At 50.8% G+C, this 14,471-nt stretch overlaps 1 protein-coding gene across 4 annotated transcripts in view; it reads left to right on the top strand.

Annotated features, from left to right (window-relative positions):
• The window catches only part of PAX7 (paired box 7), a 101,503-nt gene extending 90,507 nt beyond the window's left edge, over positions 1 to 10,996 (top strand). For all 4 annotated transcript variants that reach the window (XM_037818682.1, XM_037818678.1, XM_037818686.1 and 1 more), the window contains 2 exons: positions 208 to 454; positions 8,283 to 10,996. In XM_037818682.1, the coding sequence (XP_037674610.1) occupies positions 208 to 454; positions 8,283 to 8,398 (363 nt within the window). In that variant the 3' untranslated portion in view covers positions 8,399 to 10,996. The remainder of the gene's footprint in view (positions 1 to 207; positions 455 to 8,282) is intronic.
• Positions 10,997 to 14,471: the final 3,475 nt, after the last annotated feature.

The raw sequence follows: 14,471 nt of genomic DNA, 5'->3' as shown, positions 1-14,471 counted from the left end.
CCCTGGGGATATGGAGAATGAGGCCTTTCCTGCCCTGCCCCCTAGAGCTAACCAGGCACTAAAGAGCAGCAAAACAGGTAAACTGAGGACCTTGATGATGCAGGAACCTCCAGGAAGCCACTCCAGCCCAGCCAGCCTGTCATCATCCCCGTACGTGCCCCCTGGCCCTGCTCGCTGGGCCCGGCGCTGACCATCTCTTCTCTGCAGGTGATGAGCATCCTGAGCAGCCCCAGTGCAGTGCCGCCGCAGCCGCAGGCCGACTTCTCCATCTCCCCGCTGCACGGCGGCCTCGACTCGGCCACCTCCATCTCGACCAGCTGCAGCCAGCGGGCCGACTCCATCAAGCCAGGAGACAGCCTGCCCACCTCCCAGTCCTACTGCCCACCCACCTACAGCACCACCGGCTACAGCGTGGACCCCGTGGCTGGCTACCAGTACGGGCAGTACGGCCAGAGTGAGTGTCTGCTGCCCTGGGGGTCACCCCCTCCCCATCCCTGTCCCCGCCCTGCAGGCATCCCGTGCATTTGTGGAGAGCTGCAAGGTGGTGGTGGGGTGGGGCTGCCCATTTCACAGGCCGGGAAACTGAGGCCCAGAAAAGAGAAACAATTGACCTAAAATGACTCTGAGCCGGACCTCAAACCCAGGACCCTGAAGGCAGCCCTGTCCCAGAGAAATACAATATGCAGGACACAAATGTAATTTAAAATTCTCTGGTAGCCACATTGTAAAAAGTAAGAAGAAACAGTGGAATTATTTTGACTGACATTTTCTTTAGCCCAATCCACCCCAAAGCTTATCGTTTCCACATATAATCCATCTAAAAATTACTAATGAGAAATTTTACTTTTTTTTTTTCATTCTAAGGCTTTGAAATCCTGTGTATATTTTACACTCACAACACATTCTAATTCGGCACTAAATTTTCATTGGAAATATTCGATTTCTGTTTAAATTTCATAAACTCTGCAGTTGAAAAGTAGATTCACACACCCAAGTTGTCCCAAACATACTTGAAAGTTTTCCAAAAGCTAAATAACTAAATCAAGTGTCAGTTAGTAAATTTAGATTAGATAAGATGAAATAAAATTTGAAACTTCGGTTCCTCGGTGGCCCTTGCCACATTTCGAGTGTGGCCAACGACTGCTGTGTTGGACGGCTCAGCCTGGGAGAGCCTGCTTCGTCCTGCCCCAGGGAGTGGGTGAACACTGTGTTTTGAGCCCTGTCCTCTCCTTCAGCCCCCTTCCGTCTTGGTTTTTCCAAACTCTGAGCTGGTCTTGCATGCCTACTCCAACCGCTGTCCCCTTGACACCTTGCTTGAAGGCACAGATGGGAACCCGCAGAGCGAAGGCTGGAAAAGGCAGGCTCTGGCCCCAGCTTCCCGCCAGCTGCCATGAGGCCAGCAGCAGGCCGGGCCAGGCAGGGGAACAGGAGGTCACTCTGCAGGCGGCTCAGCTCCCCTCCTGCCCCACCTCCTGGCAAAGGCCTCACCTGCGGGTGTCAAACTAATCAGAGGGGTGTGGGGCAAGAGGGCAAGACCTCCTTGCCTGGGGGCATCCTCTCCCGCAGCCGCTGCCCTGGTCTGGCCTCACTGAGCTCAGCTTCCTCACCACCACCACCCCCAACCCAGGCCTCTCCAGGCCTTGGGCCTCCATGGCTAAATGAGGGCCAGCTGTGTCGGCCTCCACCTCCCAGCTGTGCTCATGACCCTTTCCGTGCATATGTTTGCATATGTGTACACGTTTACGAGTATACATGTGATTGTGGATACATGTGCCGTGAATATGTTATGGTTTGTGTGTGTGTGTGAGTGTATTGTGTGCAAGTGATGCATCTGAGTATTTCAGCATCCATGTGTTAGTGCATGCATCTTTGTGTACAGATGAGTATGTGTACAAGTGTGTGTAAGTGTGTGTGGCCACAACTGTATGTGCATATGAATAGTGACCTGTGTGTGAGTATAAATGAGCATTTCATGTGCATGACACACATAAATTGATTTGAGCATGTATGTCTATGTGGCTGCAACACATACAAATGTGTTAGATGTACACTCAGGTGTGCATATGGTTGAACGTGTCTATGCATGTGACTGTGTTTTTGGCATATTTACTGTGCATCTGTCACTGTGGAGCCATGTTTGATAAACGTTTGCACAGGTAGAGATATGTGTGAGTGTGCGAATGTGTGGCTGTATGTGCACGTGCACAGATGTGCATTTGGGCCTGCACCTATGCTTGGGTATGTCTGTGCATGCAGTTGTGTATATTTGGTACATGTGTGTACTTAGATGTGTACAACATGTGCACAATGTGTAAATATGGGTGTGTGCATGGTTTGAACTGGGTGTAGCTTTGTGTACATTTGGGAGTGTACTGTACATATGGTGTCTGTGTGTATAACTGTGAATGTGTGTACGTGGGGAGCAAGTGCATGGATGTATATAACGTGTGCATGCATGTATGAGTGTGGGATGCACACAAGTGCATGGGGTGTTTCCAGAGAATCCCAGAGTGACCTCCTGACCCAGCCCGTGTTCCTGGGTGTGGAGCCGGACACATGCTCTTGATAAAGATTTTTGAGCGGCTCCAGTGGTAGCTAAAGCCCCCAGAGGCCTGGGGAAGGCGTTAGTCACACCCAGAGCCCGGTGCCTCACTCAGGGGACTCCTGCCCAAGTAGGAAATAAAATTAACCCCAAAGCCAGTACAGGGGTTGGCAGGGGAGGGGGGATCAAAAGGGAAGGGGCCCAGGAGGCGAGAAAGGAGCGTTTGTTCCTTTTGCTGGGGAAAAGCCAAGGCCAGAGCGATTTCCTCCTCCCCCTCCTCCCCCTCCTCCTCCTCCTCTTCCCCCTCTTCTCCCTTCCTCCTCCTCCCCCTCTTCCCCTCTTCCCCTCTTCCCCCTCCTCCCCCTCCTCCCCTTCCATGCTACCTTCCCCCAACTTTCTCCTTCACTCCCTTCCCTCCCCCTCCCCTGATCCCCTGGCTCCTTTCTGGCTCCTCCCAGGACTGCAGAGGTCCTCCTGGGCCACATTTTCCAGCCCCCGAGGGTGCCCCAGCACGGTTCCCACCCCACCTCACAGAGGCTTCGGGGCTGGGCTAGGAGGGGGCTGGGCAGCAGGTGCAATGCTTGCTCCTCGTTGCATGTAATTCTCAAAACCCCACTCAAGGTGGCTATTATCCTTCGCCATGTAGATGCAAAAATGAAGGCTCAGAGAGACTCAGTAACCTGTCCAAGGTCACCCAGTAGGTGAAGGGTGGACTCCAGGTCTCCCGGCGTCAAACCACAGGCTTGTATAAGACCTTGGGAAGGTCTGCACCTGGACCCACCTGGGTGTGGGCTCACGTGCGCAGTGTCACATGCTCCTGCACATGGATAGGCACACGCACAGAGATTTACTTGTAGGTGAGTACATGGCTTCAAAGACATAAATACAGAAAATGAATGTGGCTGAAGGAAGGAGAGATGCCCGTTTATTGAGCTTCTACTACAGGCCCCTGTGTGGTGTGCGTGGTCCCTCCCATCTGACAGATGAGGGAATGGGGTCCCAGAGACGTTATTTCTGAGGGCACCCCACCAGCCTATGTGGACGTGTACCTGGTCACACCTAAGCCCCACCCCCAGAGCCTCATGCACGTGGAGCGTACACGTGGCCACATGCAGCAGCAGCCGAGTCCACCTCCTTCCCCTGGGCCTTGCATCCCGAGGACCTTCGCGTCTTCCTTTCCTGTGCCCAGCCATTGTCCGTCTGTCCATCTGTCCATCTCTCCCCATCCCTGGAGGGGGTGGGGGTGGGGGGGCAGGGATGGGGCACCCGGCAGATTAATATGACCCCGGTGTTCCCAGAGGCCGGGGCCGTTCTAATGATGGGGCTGATGGAACGCAGAAGTGTGAAAAGAATTTTAATAGATCTGACAAGTCTAATAAGAGTTTTGTGTCTAGAAGGGTCCTCCTCTGGGGCCGCGGGCTGACGAGGCGCTGACGGCTGAGATTTGTTTACGTGTTGGCATCGCCGCCGCATCTCCTGCCAACTCCCGATTAATCTAATTTGAGACGTTTCGAGCCCGGCATGGGCGCGCAGCAGAGGGGAGACACAGGGAGACGGAGGGACAGGGTGGGCCGGTGACGGGGCCGTCAGGAGAAATGCCACAGCCCGGCACCCCTGGTTCCTCGGCTCGACCCCGGGGAGGCGCAGGCCCTGCAGCCCCCTGAGGCAGCCGTGAAGGTGGTCGGGCTGGTGATCAAGTTTAGCTGCTTGGCGTTTCCTTGCCCGCCCGCACAGGGTCTGGGTCACCTCATGTGTTCCAGGCTGAGGGCTGGTGACTGGGAGAGATGAAGGAGGAGGAAGAGAAGAAAGAGGCATGTAGAGAGGGGCTAGAGGCTCGAGGGGGCAGACCTGGTCTTCTCCAGAAGATTGAGGCAATCAATCTTTCTGTGCCTCAGTTTCCACAATTGTAAAAGAGCAAGAACAGCACTCAAAGCCTGCAGCTGTTGAAAGAATTAAGTGAGATCGGGCCCACCCAGCACCTAGTTGGTGCCTGATACATGAGGGGTCTCAGTTTGTCGTTTTCACCACGGTCTTCAAAGTCAGAGCCCCCATCCCCACCTGCAGGGATTGCTGCCATGGTGGGCGTGGTGGGGAGTGAGGCGGACAGCAGCCTCCTGGGACCTGACTCGGTGGCTTTCCGCATGCTGGCTGTGAGCCCTTGGACAAGTCGCTTGCATTTCCTGGGGTAGAGAAGGGGAGCAAGGCAAGTTTTGGGGTGTAGAAGGCCTCCTCCTCGGCCTACACAGGGCGTTCTATGGGAGGCGGTGGGGCGAGGCTCCCCGGGGGTGACGGGGAGCTAGCATTAGATGCTGGGGCTTGATGCCTGGCTCCACGGCTTATGAGCCATGTGACCTTTGAAATTACATAGTCACGCAGGGCCTCAGTTTCTTCATCTGTAAAATGGGGGTAATATGCCAAACTCGTATTGCGAGAATTAAACGAGATCACACACCTCAAGTGCTCAGAACAGGATGGGCATGGAGCAAGCTCAGCCTGCGCTAGCTCCTCCTCCTGCTATTTGTACTGTCACTCTGAGAATGTGGCTTCCTGGAGGAGGTGATCTCAGGTGGGCCTGGGTAACACTGGCTCCGAATAGAAGAGACTGGTATGGCCAGAGCTGCAGGGTACCCCCCAAGACTGGGGATGGCTGATGCTCGGCCGCCCTCCAGCAAAAGGGGCAGCCCCAGGGCAGGGCAGGGCAGGGCCTGGCTGCAATGGCCCCTGCTCTATGGGGTGGAGGCCTCCGAGGGAGGCTGGCAGCACCCCGGGGCTCGGCTCAGGCCTGAGGCAGGCATCAGTTTGCTCTCGTCACCCGGCTTGAAGCCTGGCACGTTGAGGGTTACAAAGTCCAGACACCTCAAAGAGACCCCAGAGCCATTGCACATCCTTTAGGATGCTGGGGGGCCGTGCCCTCTGTGCCCAGCATCTGAAAGTGTATGTTATCTCGTTGGATCCTCCCGACCCTTAAAGGCAGCTGGAATTTGTTCTCCCAATTTTACAGACAAGGAAACAGGCTAGAAAGGCAAAGTGATTTTCCCGAGCAAGAGGGACCTGATGCTCCCAAACCTCCTCTTTCGCTGTTTTTTTTCCTCCCAGTCCCTTCAAGAGTCACATTTGCTTACTGTTCTGGTTTGCTAATGCTGCCGGAATGCAAAACACCAGAGATGGACTGGCTCTTATAAAAGGGGTTTATTTGGTTACCCAGTTACAGTATTAAGGCCATGAAGTGTCCAAGGTAACACATCAGCTATTGGGTACCTTCACTGGAGGTAATGGTGTGCAGAAAACGTTTCTCTGTTAGCTGGGAAGGCACGTGGCTGGCGTCTGCTCCAAAGTTCTGGTTTCAAAATGGCTTTCTCCCAGGACATTCCTCTCTAAGCTGCAGTTCCTCAAAAATGTCACTCTTGGTTGCTCTTGTGGTGTTTGTGCTCTCTTAGCTTCTCCGGAGCAAAAGTCTGCTTTCAACAGCCGTCTTCAAACTGTCTCTTATCTGTAGCCGCTCTCTCAGCTTCTGTGCATTCTTCAAAGTGTCCCTCTTGGCTGCAGCTCCTCTTCAAAATGTCACTCACAGCTGCACTGAGTTCCTTCTTTTTGTCAGTTCATTTATATGGCTCCAATGATTTAATTTAGACCCACCTGAACGAGTAGGGTAATACCTCCATGGAAATTATCCAATTAGAGTCATTGCCCACAGTTGGGTGAGGCTCATTTCCATGCAAACACCCTAATCCAAACATTCCAACTTAATCCCCACTAATATGTCTGCCCCACAAGATTGCATCAAAGAATATGGCTTTTTTGGGGGGACATAATACATTCAAACCGGCACACTTACTAAATCTCAGTTCCAGGATCTTGCTGCTTTGTAGCCTATGTTTATTGAGCCAGGCATGGCATTAACCACTTTAAATGCATTATCTCATTTAAGCCTCCCAACAGCTCTTCAAGTGAGGTGCTATTATTATCCCATTTTGCAGGCTTGGAGAGGTGAGGTTGTGCCCCAAACCACACAGCTAATAAATGGTGGAAGCAGGATTCGAACAGAGGTCATTTGAACCACCAGGCAGTGCCCTGTCCGCCTCTCCTCCCTGGGACTCACTCTCTGACCACACTCCTTGCCTCCTGGCTCCACCCACCTGCCTGGGTCCACTCCTTGCCACCTGGCTCCACCCCTCCAACCTTGGGGGAATTTGTGGGGTGTCCCAGGGTCCCTCAGTGGGTGGGTGACAGAGCACATGCTGGGCAGGCCTTGTGATTCCCAGTCCAGTGCACCTTCCATCTTCCTCTTGGCTTGGGAGGTGGCCTCTCTGTGCCTCAGGAGGTCTCGGTCATGTGCCAATATATCATTTGGTCAGGACTAATTTCTGCTGGAGCCTCAGGCAGGCACAATAAGTAGTCAGGTGGAACACATGCACACACACGCCCAGGGGTCATACCTGCACACATATACAGATGCATGCACGCACCTTGTTCAGGTAAGAACTCACCTAGGCCCAGTATGTGTACATGCACAGAATTCCTGCTGCTTAGCTACAGGTGCACTCGACTCACATACATGTGCATATGTGAGTGTGCAAATATCACTCACTTGTGGACACTCATGTGTTTGCTCATTACTACTACACGAACATTCTTGTTTCTGCTGTTCACACACACACACAAGTACACACCATTCACATGAACACACACCCTCGGACATTCATCCTCCTCCTCTGGGTGAGTGGACCTGATGAGGACTGCAGGGCTCAGCTCCCTGCCTATCAGGTCCTAGCGCCTCCTTCTTCCTGGACCCCTGAGCTCACCTGCAAAAGCTGCTTTGACATTTTCAGCAAGGGATCCTTTTTTTTAAATTAGTTAAGTCGTGGGTTTACAGAACAATCACAAATAAAATACAGGATTCCTATATACCACCCCACCACCAACACCTTGCATTGGCATGGAACATTTGTTATAATTTATGATAGCACATTTTTATAATTGTACTATTAATTAAAGCCCATGGTTTAACTTGGGTCCACTGTGTAGTGTAGTCCCATGGATTTTTAAAAAATTTTTGTTCTGTTACCCTATAAACAATCTAATATTTCCCCTATTAATAAAATTCATATATATGTATATTTCAGTGCTGTTAATTGCTCAGCAAGGGATCTTGCTTTGCTTCTTCCATGAGCTGGGTTCAGAGTCCAGAGAAAGCAGAGGCTGAGCAGGACTCATTGGATTTTTACTTGGGCTCAGCGGGACTCATTGGGTCTCTATATTAGAGGGCTTTTTGGAAGGGTGCACTACTTCATCCCCCGACAAGGTGGATATGCTTCTGTAGCTCTCTACAAAACCCACCAGAAATCTGGGCAAATGTGGTTAGTAAATATTTACTGAATGATTGGAGGTGAGAGAATGCTTCATGAAGAGATGGATGGATGAATGGATGAGTAGATGGATGGATGGGTGGATGGATGGATGGGATGGATAGATGTATGGATGGATGGATGGATAGGGTGGATGGATGGATGGATGGGTTCATGGATGGATGGATGGGGTGGATGGATGTATGTATGGATGGATGGTAGGGTGGGTGGATGGATGGATGGGTTCATGGATGGATGGATGGGGTGGATGGATGTATGGATGGATGGATGGTAGGGTGGGTGGATGGATGGATGGATGGATGGATGGATGTGGGGTAGACAGAAGAATAGGCAGAAAGAACCTCAGTTTCTAGGAGTTTCTGTTTTTTTTCCAGCTGCTGTTGATTACCTGGCCAAAAATGTGAGCCTCTCCACACAGCGTCGCATGAAGCTCGGGGAACACTCCGCAGTGCTGGGACTCCTGCCTGTGGAAACTGGCCAGGCCTACTAGGGCCCCTGGGGCAACTTGCCCCAGCCCAAGTCCCCACCCAACCCTTAACTGATCCCTGAGCCTTCCAGCCTCAGTCCCCTCATCCCCCTGGGATCCCTAGAGGACAAGAAAGGAGGCCTATTCCCTTTTTGTAGCCAGCCGCCTGGAGATATACAGCCAGTCTGTCCATTTTCTGTGGTTAGAAATCCAGAGTGAACCCGTTGGAATTTTTGCTCTCTTGCTCTCTCCCCTGGAGGTTTTCTGGTCAGCCACAGTCCTTCTCGGTCCAATCCTGTTGGGGCCTCTGTGTTATCTCGGGCATGGAGACTGCAGCTTGCCCTGAATAGAGCACTTTGGGCACCCAGAGGAAGGTGGCACCTGAGACAGAGTCTCAAGAGCCCTTCAGAGTCCACTCCCGTGGGTGCCCCAGCTAGAGGTGATGATGCTCACAGGGCCACTCTCAGCTGTAAGTGCAGGGATCCAGCCCACTGAGCTGGGTCTCTGACCCAGGGCCAAAACCACAGCCTTTCCCCTCTGGACACTGGACTCCCAGGGGAGTCCACAGGACTATGGTCTCGCCTCCACCCCATGAGTCCTGAGGACTTCAGGACCCGCCACACACACACCTCTTCCAGGTGTAGGGAGGAAATCTAGTCCAAGAAGGCCAAGAGGTGGCTGAAGCAGGGGAAAGGAACGTGAGGGTGGGCTTGTCAGCCATTGGTCATGCCCTGGGTAAAAGAAGCCAAGCCAGGCCAAGTTCCAACCTTGTCCCACCCCACCTAAGGACCATAGAACCCTTCAGTTTCTTCTCTGACTGGGTCAGATGGGCTGGGGAGGGGATCAAGTCTTGACACGTGAGTGGAGAATCCCAAGGCAGGCTTGGAAGGTGGGTTTCTAACTGAGATCCCTTTGCTTGTGGGTGGCAAATCTTTGTTGTCAAAAATTGCTTCAAATTCATACCTCCATGGAGTTTCAACTTCTCCCCCAGCCTCTAGAGGAGACCTGACCCTATCCTGTGCATGTCGGATCCTCTAGGAAGAGGGTCTCCATCCTTAAGCTCCCAGGGGTGCAGAGGGCAGCTTCCCTCAGAGCTTTGGAAGAGGATTTTTGGACAAGCCAGGGACTGCTTGTACCACAGACTAGAGCACCTACCCGCCCTGGGCATTTTGGTGGGGGCACCTGGAGTGGCATCTTTCAATGTTAACTCACTCTTGGCCGAGAGGCCCCTGCTAATCCAGCACCACTGAGTAGGGGGCAGATGTGACCAATTTGCAAACAAGCACCCCTGGGCAAAGGTTCCAGAGAAGAAGGAAAAGGCACCTTCCTTGACCACTTCCGTGGCTTCCTCAGACTCCCTCAAACTCCATTCTCCTTAAGAGTTGGGACCTTTGGAGGATGGTTCAAGACCCCAGTTACTCCTCCTTTGGAACTTCTCATCATTTTCACCTATTTATCAAAATTGTTTTCATCTTCATTGTCATCATTATTATAATCTACACTTGGATCACCTTTATCAAGAGCTGCTGGGTAAAAGGCACTTGTGATGGGAGACACAAGCACCAAATCCACAAAGATTGGACCAAATTGTTTGTTCCCACCTGGGCCCATGAGGCCACCTCTTCACTTGACCCATGCCCCCTGCCCTCAGCCAACAAGGCATTCCTGGAAGGAAGGGCTGCTGCTTCAGGAATCAACTTGAGTTGCTCTCTACACAGAGGAAGCCAAGGGGCTGGGGAGCTGGGTTGGCAAGAGGCTAGGACCCTTCCCTTCATGGATATTACTTCTGTGACAGACACCCACCTGTTCCTAATTTCCAGATCCAGTAATATCAAGCCTGTCCTGGCTCATAACCAAGGTGGTTCATATCTTTGGTTTAGAAGAATCCATTAGTAATTGGGGACAAACAGACTCTTTGGTAACAGCGGACACCCAGATGTGTGTGGCCCATCAAGTTCAACTAAGGTTTCGGCTGAAACACCCACTGCAGGAGCCTTTTGGCTCTTCAAGCTCTGGACAAAAAGGAAGACTGTGTTGTTCCTTGGTAACTCATTCCATGCTTTTGTAGCTGTCATAGCCAGGAAGATCTTCCTTCAGATCAATCACAGTTTTCATCCACATTCCAGGAATGGTCAATCCTTCCCCCTGGAGGCCTGGCTCAGAAAATGTCTGAGTGTTTTTATACCCTATGTTACTCAGGAGCAGGGATCTCAGGCAGACAACATCAAAACCCCCAGCCCCTCCCCCAGGAAGTGACATTCCAATAATAGGACCAATCCCAAGTATCTTCCCTCTATAATGAAATGGAACCAAGTCCTGCTTGGGAATAAACCAAATGATTTCTCATTGCGTCCAATTACCTCTGGAGTTCTCCCAAGTCATCATCTTTTTAGAAAATGGGACTTATCCCAGAGGCCCCAACTCCTCAGAAAGAGACATTTGACTCCCAACAGGTTTTCCCTAAAACCCTGTGTATACATGTGTCTAGCCAACTTGCTCTATAAAACTCAATCTTGTGTTGGCAGCTCACAACTTTCCTAGAGAGATGGTGTTGGATGAGAGGCACAAGTCCTCAAACTCTTGGGGGTTGACTAGAGCTTGATAAAGAAGGCCTGAATCCCAGTGGCCAGGCCAGCCCAGAAAAACTCCCATCCATTCTTGTAAATAGAGTCCGTAGCAAGATAAGAGAAGCTTCCTCCAGCTTATCACAAGTAGCTGTTGGTCTTATGTTTGGGAGAGCCCCTCTTCTGAGCTCATTGTACATTAGTTGGAAACTTGGTGATGTGCTGTTCATTTATAGGAAGTTGACTTTTTATATATATGTACTAAAAAAAGGAAAGTTAAACCCAACAGTGTGTGTCGTGCTAGTGCGGGGACCATCTGTAGGGATATATCTGCATATCGTGTGTTTCAAATTCTACATTCCAGGATCTATTGGGTTCTTTCATTTTTGTTGCTTTGTTTTGTTCATTTGGTATTTCTCTCTTGCTATGAAAAAAAAAGAAGTAATGTGTAAGAACCAAGCTATGCTTTTATACTCTTTTTTTACTTGATTTACCCTTTGCTGTTCCTTTGCCAGAGGAACACAAAAGAGCAGAGGAGACAGAGATAGGGGGAGAAGAGAAAAAGAAAGAAGAATGAAGAGAGGTTTGCCCAGAAAAAATATGGAAAGGTCAGATTTCCAATCTGACTATGGTACGTGAACAGGATAGGACCCAGACTTGACCACTCCGCCAAAATCTAATGTTATTATAGATGGAACTGGTGAAGCATTCTGAGATTTGGATCCCAGAACTTGGTGAAACTGCTTGACCGCCCCACTAAGACATTCATTCCCAGGACCTCTCTCAGGTTTGTGTTCTCTTCAAGCCCCTGGATGGGCCCTTCACTATTGGATGCTTTTTGAGAAGGACAAATCTCTCCTCCCCTCCTGCAGAGGCACCAAACCAAGACCAAACGGGGGCACTCTGGCCGCCATCTTGAAATGCTCAAAGACAGCTATGGGTTTAATGCTTCTTCTGTCAACTCTAACATGGCCAATCCCCTACCTGCGGAATATCTACATAGCACTCTAGATCATTCCTTCTTCCTAGTAACTGCAACTTTGTTGCTTCCGTGTTTGACTCACAGCCATTTTCCTCCATGTGGAAGTGAGTGTGTGTGCATGAGGGTGTGAGTGGGACGTGTGTGTGGGTGGGAGGGTGTGTGTTTAAATATAATTGCACCATAATTTATTCAGCTATATGGAGTAGTAGACTAGAAAGAGAAATTGGTATTTGCTTTAACTACCTGCTGCTTGTAAGTGCTTCCTCTGTAACTCAGGCGTAACTGTTATACATTAAAAGAAATTAAAAGCATTTTAAAGTTCTGTGTATTCAATCGATCGCCATTAGGCAGCTGCCCTAAAAGGGACTGAAGGGAAGCCAAGAAGCCCTTTGACTTAATTTAAAGGGTTAGGGTAGGAACTGCATCCATGGCATTTCTTAGTTGCTAGGCAGCTGCCAGGCACACAGCAGAGGCTTAACCAATACATGATCAGTGCTGTTGTTTAATCACCTCTCTGAGCTTGTGGGGACAGCACAGTGTCAGAGAATGAGCTGACACCCCAGTTCTCTCTCACCAGAACAAACGTTTCCTGCTGTTTAGAATCCTCTGTAGCCCTTTGCCCAGTACATGGAATTGGGAGGTGAGAGAGAGCTCAGATCACATATTGCCTTACAAGGAGAGACTGATGTGGGGTTTCTTGGACAGAGGAATTATTGCGGGAAGGCTCTCAAGACAAATCTGTAAGGGAGTGAAGGAAGCAAGATAGGACAGGGGAAGAAGCTCAGCAAAGAGGTGGTTTCAACTGGAATCTAGCTTCAACCTGATTCCGTGTGGTGCTCTGGAGATGTGGGTGGGTGGTAGAGGGCTGAACAGCCCAAGTATCTCTGGTTAAAGGGGTCTATGTCGCTGAAGACAATTCTCCAGAGAAGGACACACCATGAGCCCTGAACAGCAACATTCCCATCAGTTAGAGGACAGGTGCACTGGCCCAGGAAAGAGGGTCTGGGCAAAGCACCAACAGCAGCTACTACATATATGTTCCCCTGACTCTAAGCCGGGGTACTCAGGTCTTTCCAGGGTGCTGTTTTCCTTGGAGGATCTTCTGAACAGAAGGGAGGGTGATGGAGGAGTTGCTGGGAGAAATCTGGACACAGGAGAATTATAAGGTGCTCCTGTTGGGCTGAGCCATCCAAGCTAGTCTGAGTTCTCCTGGGAGGCTGGGTCTTCTTGGGGTCTGTGGCCATCAGAAGGCTACCTTCCCCAGCCCCCCAGCGTTCTTCTCCCCAGAGTCCCTGCAGTGTGCTGAATCCCACACCAGAAGCCCATGGAATCCAGGCAGCTTGATGTCAGAACCAGTGTCCCCAATGTTGGTCTCCCCACTTCCACCCTGACCTTGCCCTGCCCCAGCCAGGCCATCTGTTATTCAGTAAGGTAGTAAGAAATGGGGGAGAGATGGGGGGGGACTGATTAAATTCTACTCTCAGTTCTGCATATGACTCATTGTGGGTCCTAAGACAATTTTCTCCTGTTCTCAAGCCCTGTTTCCATATATTTAAGAAAGGGGCTAGATGATCTCCAAGGATCTTTCAGGTTTCTATGACAATAAACTGAATCAACGGTTGGTCTTGAAGGCAGCCCAGAGAGCGAATGGATGGCTTGGAGCTGTCCACCCTGAGTGCTGTGAAAGCAACACAAAGTGTTAGGTGCTGAATGTAGGGTACCAAGGAGCTCCCAGACACAGCCTTTGCCCTTGGGACCCCAGACAGATCTTTGACCACCTCTTAGGGAGTTTTCCTAGACATCCCACCCAACAACTTTGTTTACATCTCATCAGCCACCCCTAGCTTGAAGGGAAGAGGGGAAATGTAGTTGTCTTCCCAGGTGCATCCCTGCCCAGAACAAAATCAATGCTCTGTGTCTAAAGGATAGACAAATGTTATCAGCCAGCTGTTGCCACAATAGTGCTGCATGACATAGCAGTCTGCTCCTGGTCTCCCCGGCCATGTGCACCTTACAGTGGATGAGCTTCATGGCCTTTCCTTGAACAAAATGTATTGTCCCTCACCAGGTTGCCACTGACTTACTTTGAGCAGAGAGTCATTTTCCTGCTCCTGTTGATGTGAACAGCTTTGTGGGGACGATGGAAGGGCGGTCATTTCCCAGAGGCACCAAGGACTGTGTGCTCAGGGCTCCGTCATCTTTGCTTCCTCCTCTGGGAAGAATCAGAGGGGGCTCCTTAAGATGATGTTCCACCCTTGGTCCCAGGTTCCCTCTGTGTGATTGCAGGCAAGTTACTGCTCCCTCTCTAGACCTCAGCTGTCTCCCCCTTCAAAGGGAAATAAAGTCTGTCCCACTGTTTAGGGATAGACTGTGGTAATCAACAACCTCCATATCTCAGTGGCTTCAAACAGCAAAGGTTTACTTGTCATGCATATTCATGACTGCTGCTCATTATAGCCAGGCATTAAAAAAGAACTGTCAGCCCGGACGGTCTCTGCTCTGAGGGAAATGGAACACAATTTAAGTTCCTCTGATGGGCCTGGGCATACAC

The sequence above is a fragment of the Choloepus didactylus genome, chromosome 2 (genome assembly GCF_015220235.1).
Source record: "Choloepus didactylus isolate mChoDid1 chromosome 2, mChoDid1.pri, whole genome shotgun sequence".
Lineage (NCBI taxonomy): Eukaryota > Metazoa > Chordata > Mammalia > Pilosa > Megalonychidae > Choloepus > Choloepus didactylus.
Note: the sequence above shows the minus strand (reverse complement) of the source record. Positions and strands in the feature narration are given on the sequence as shown.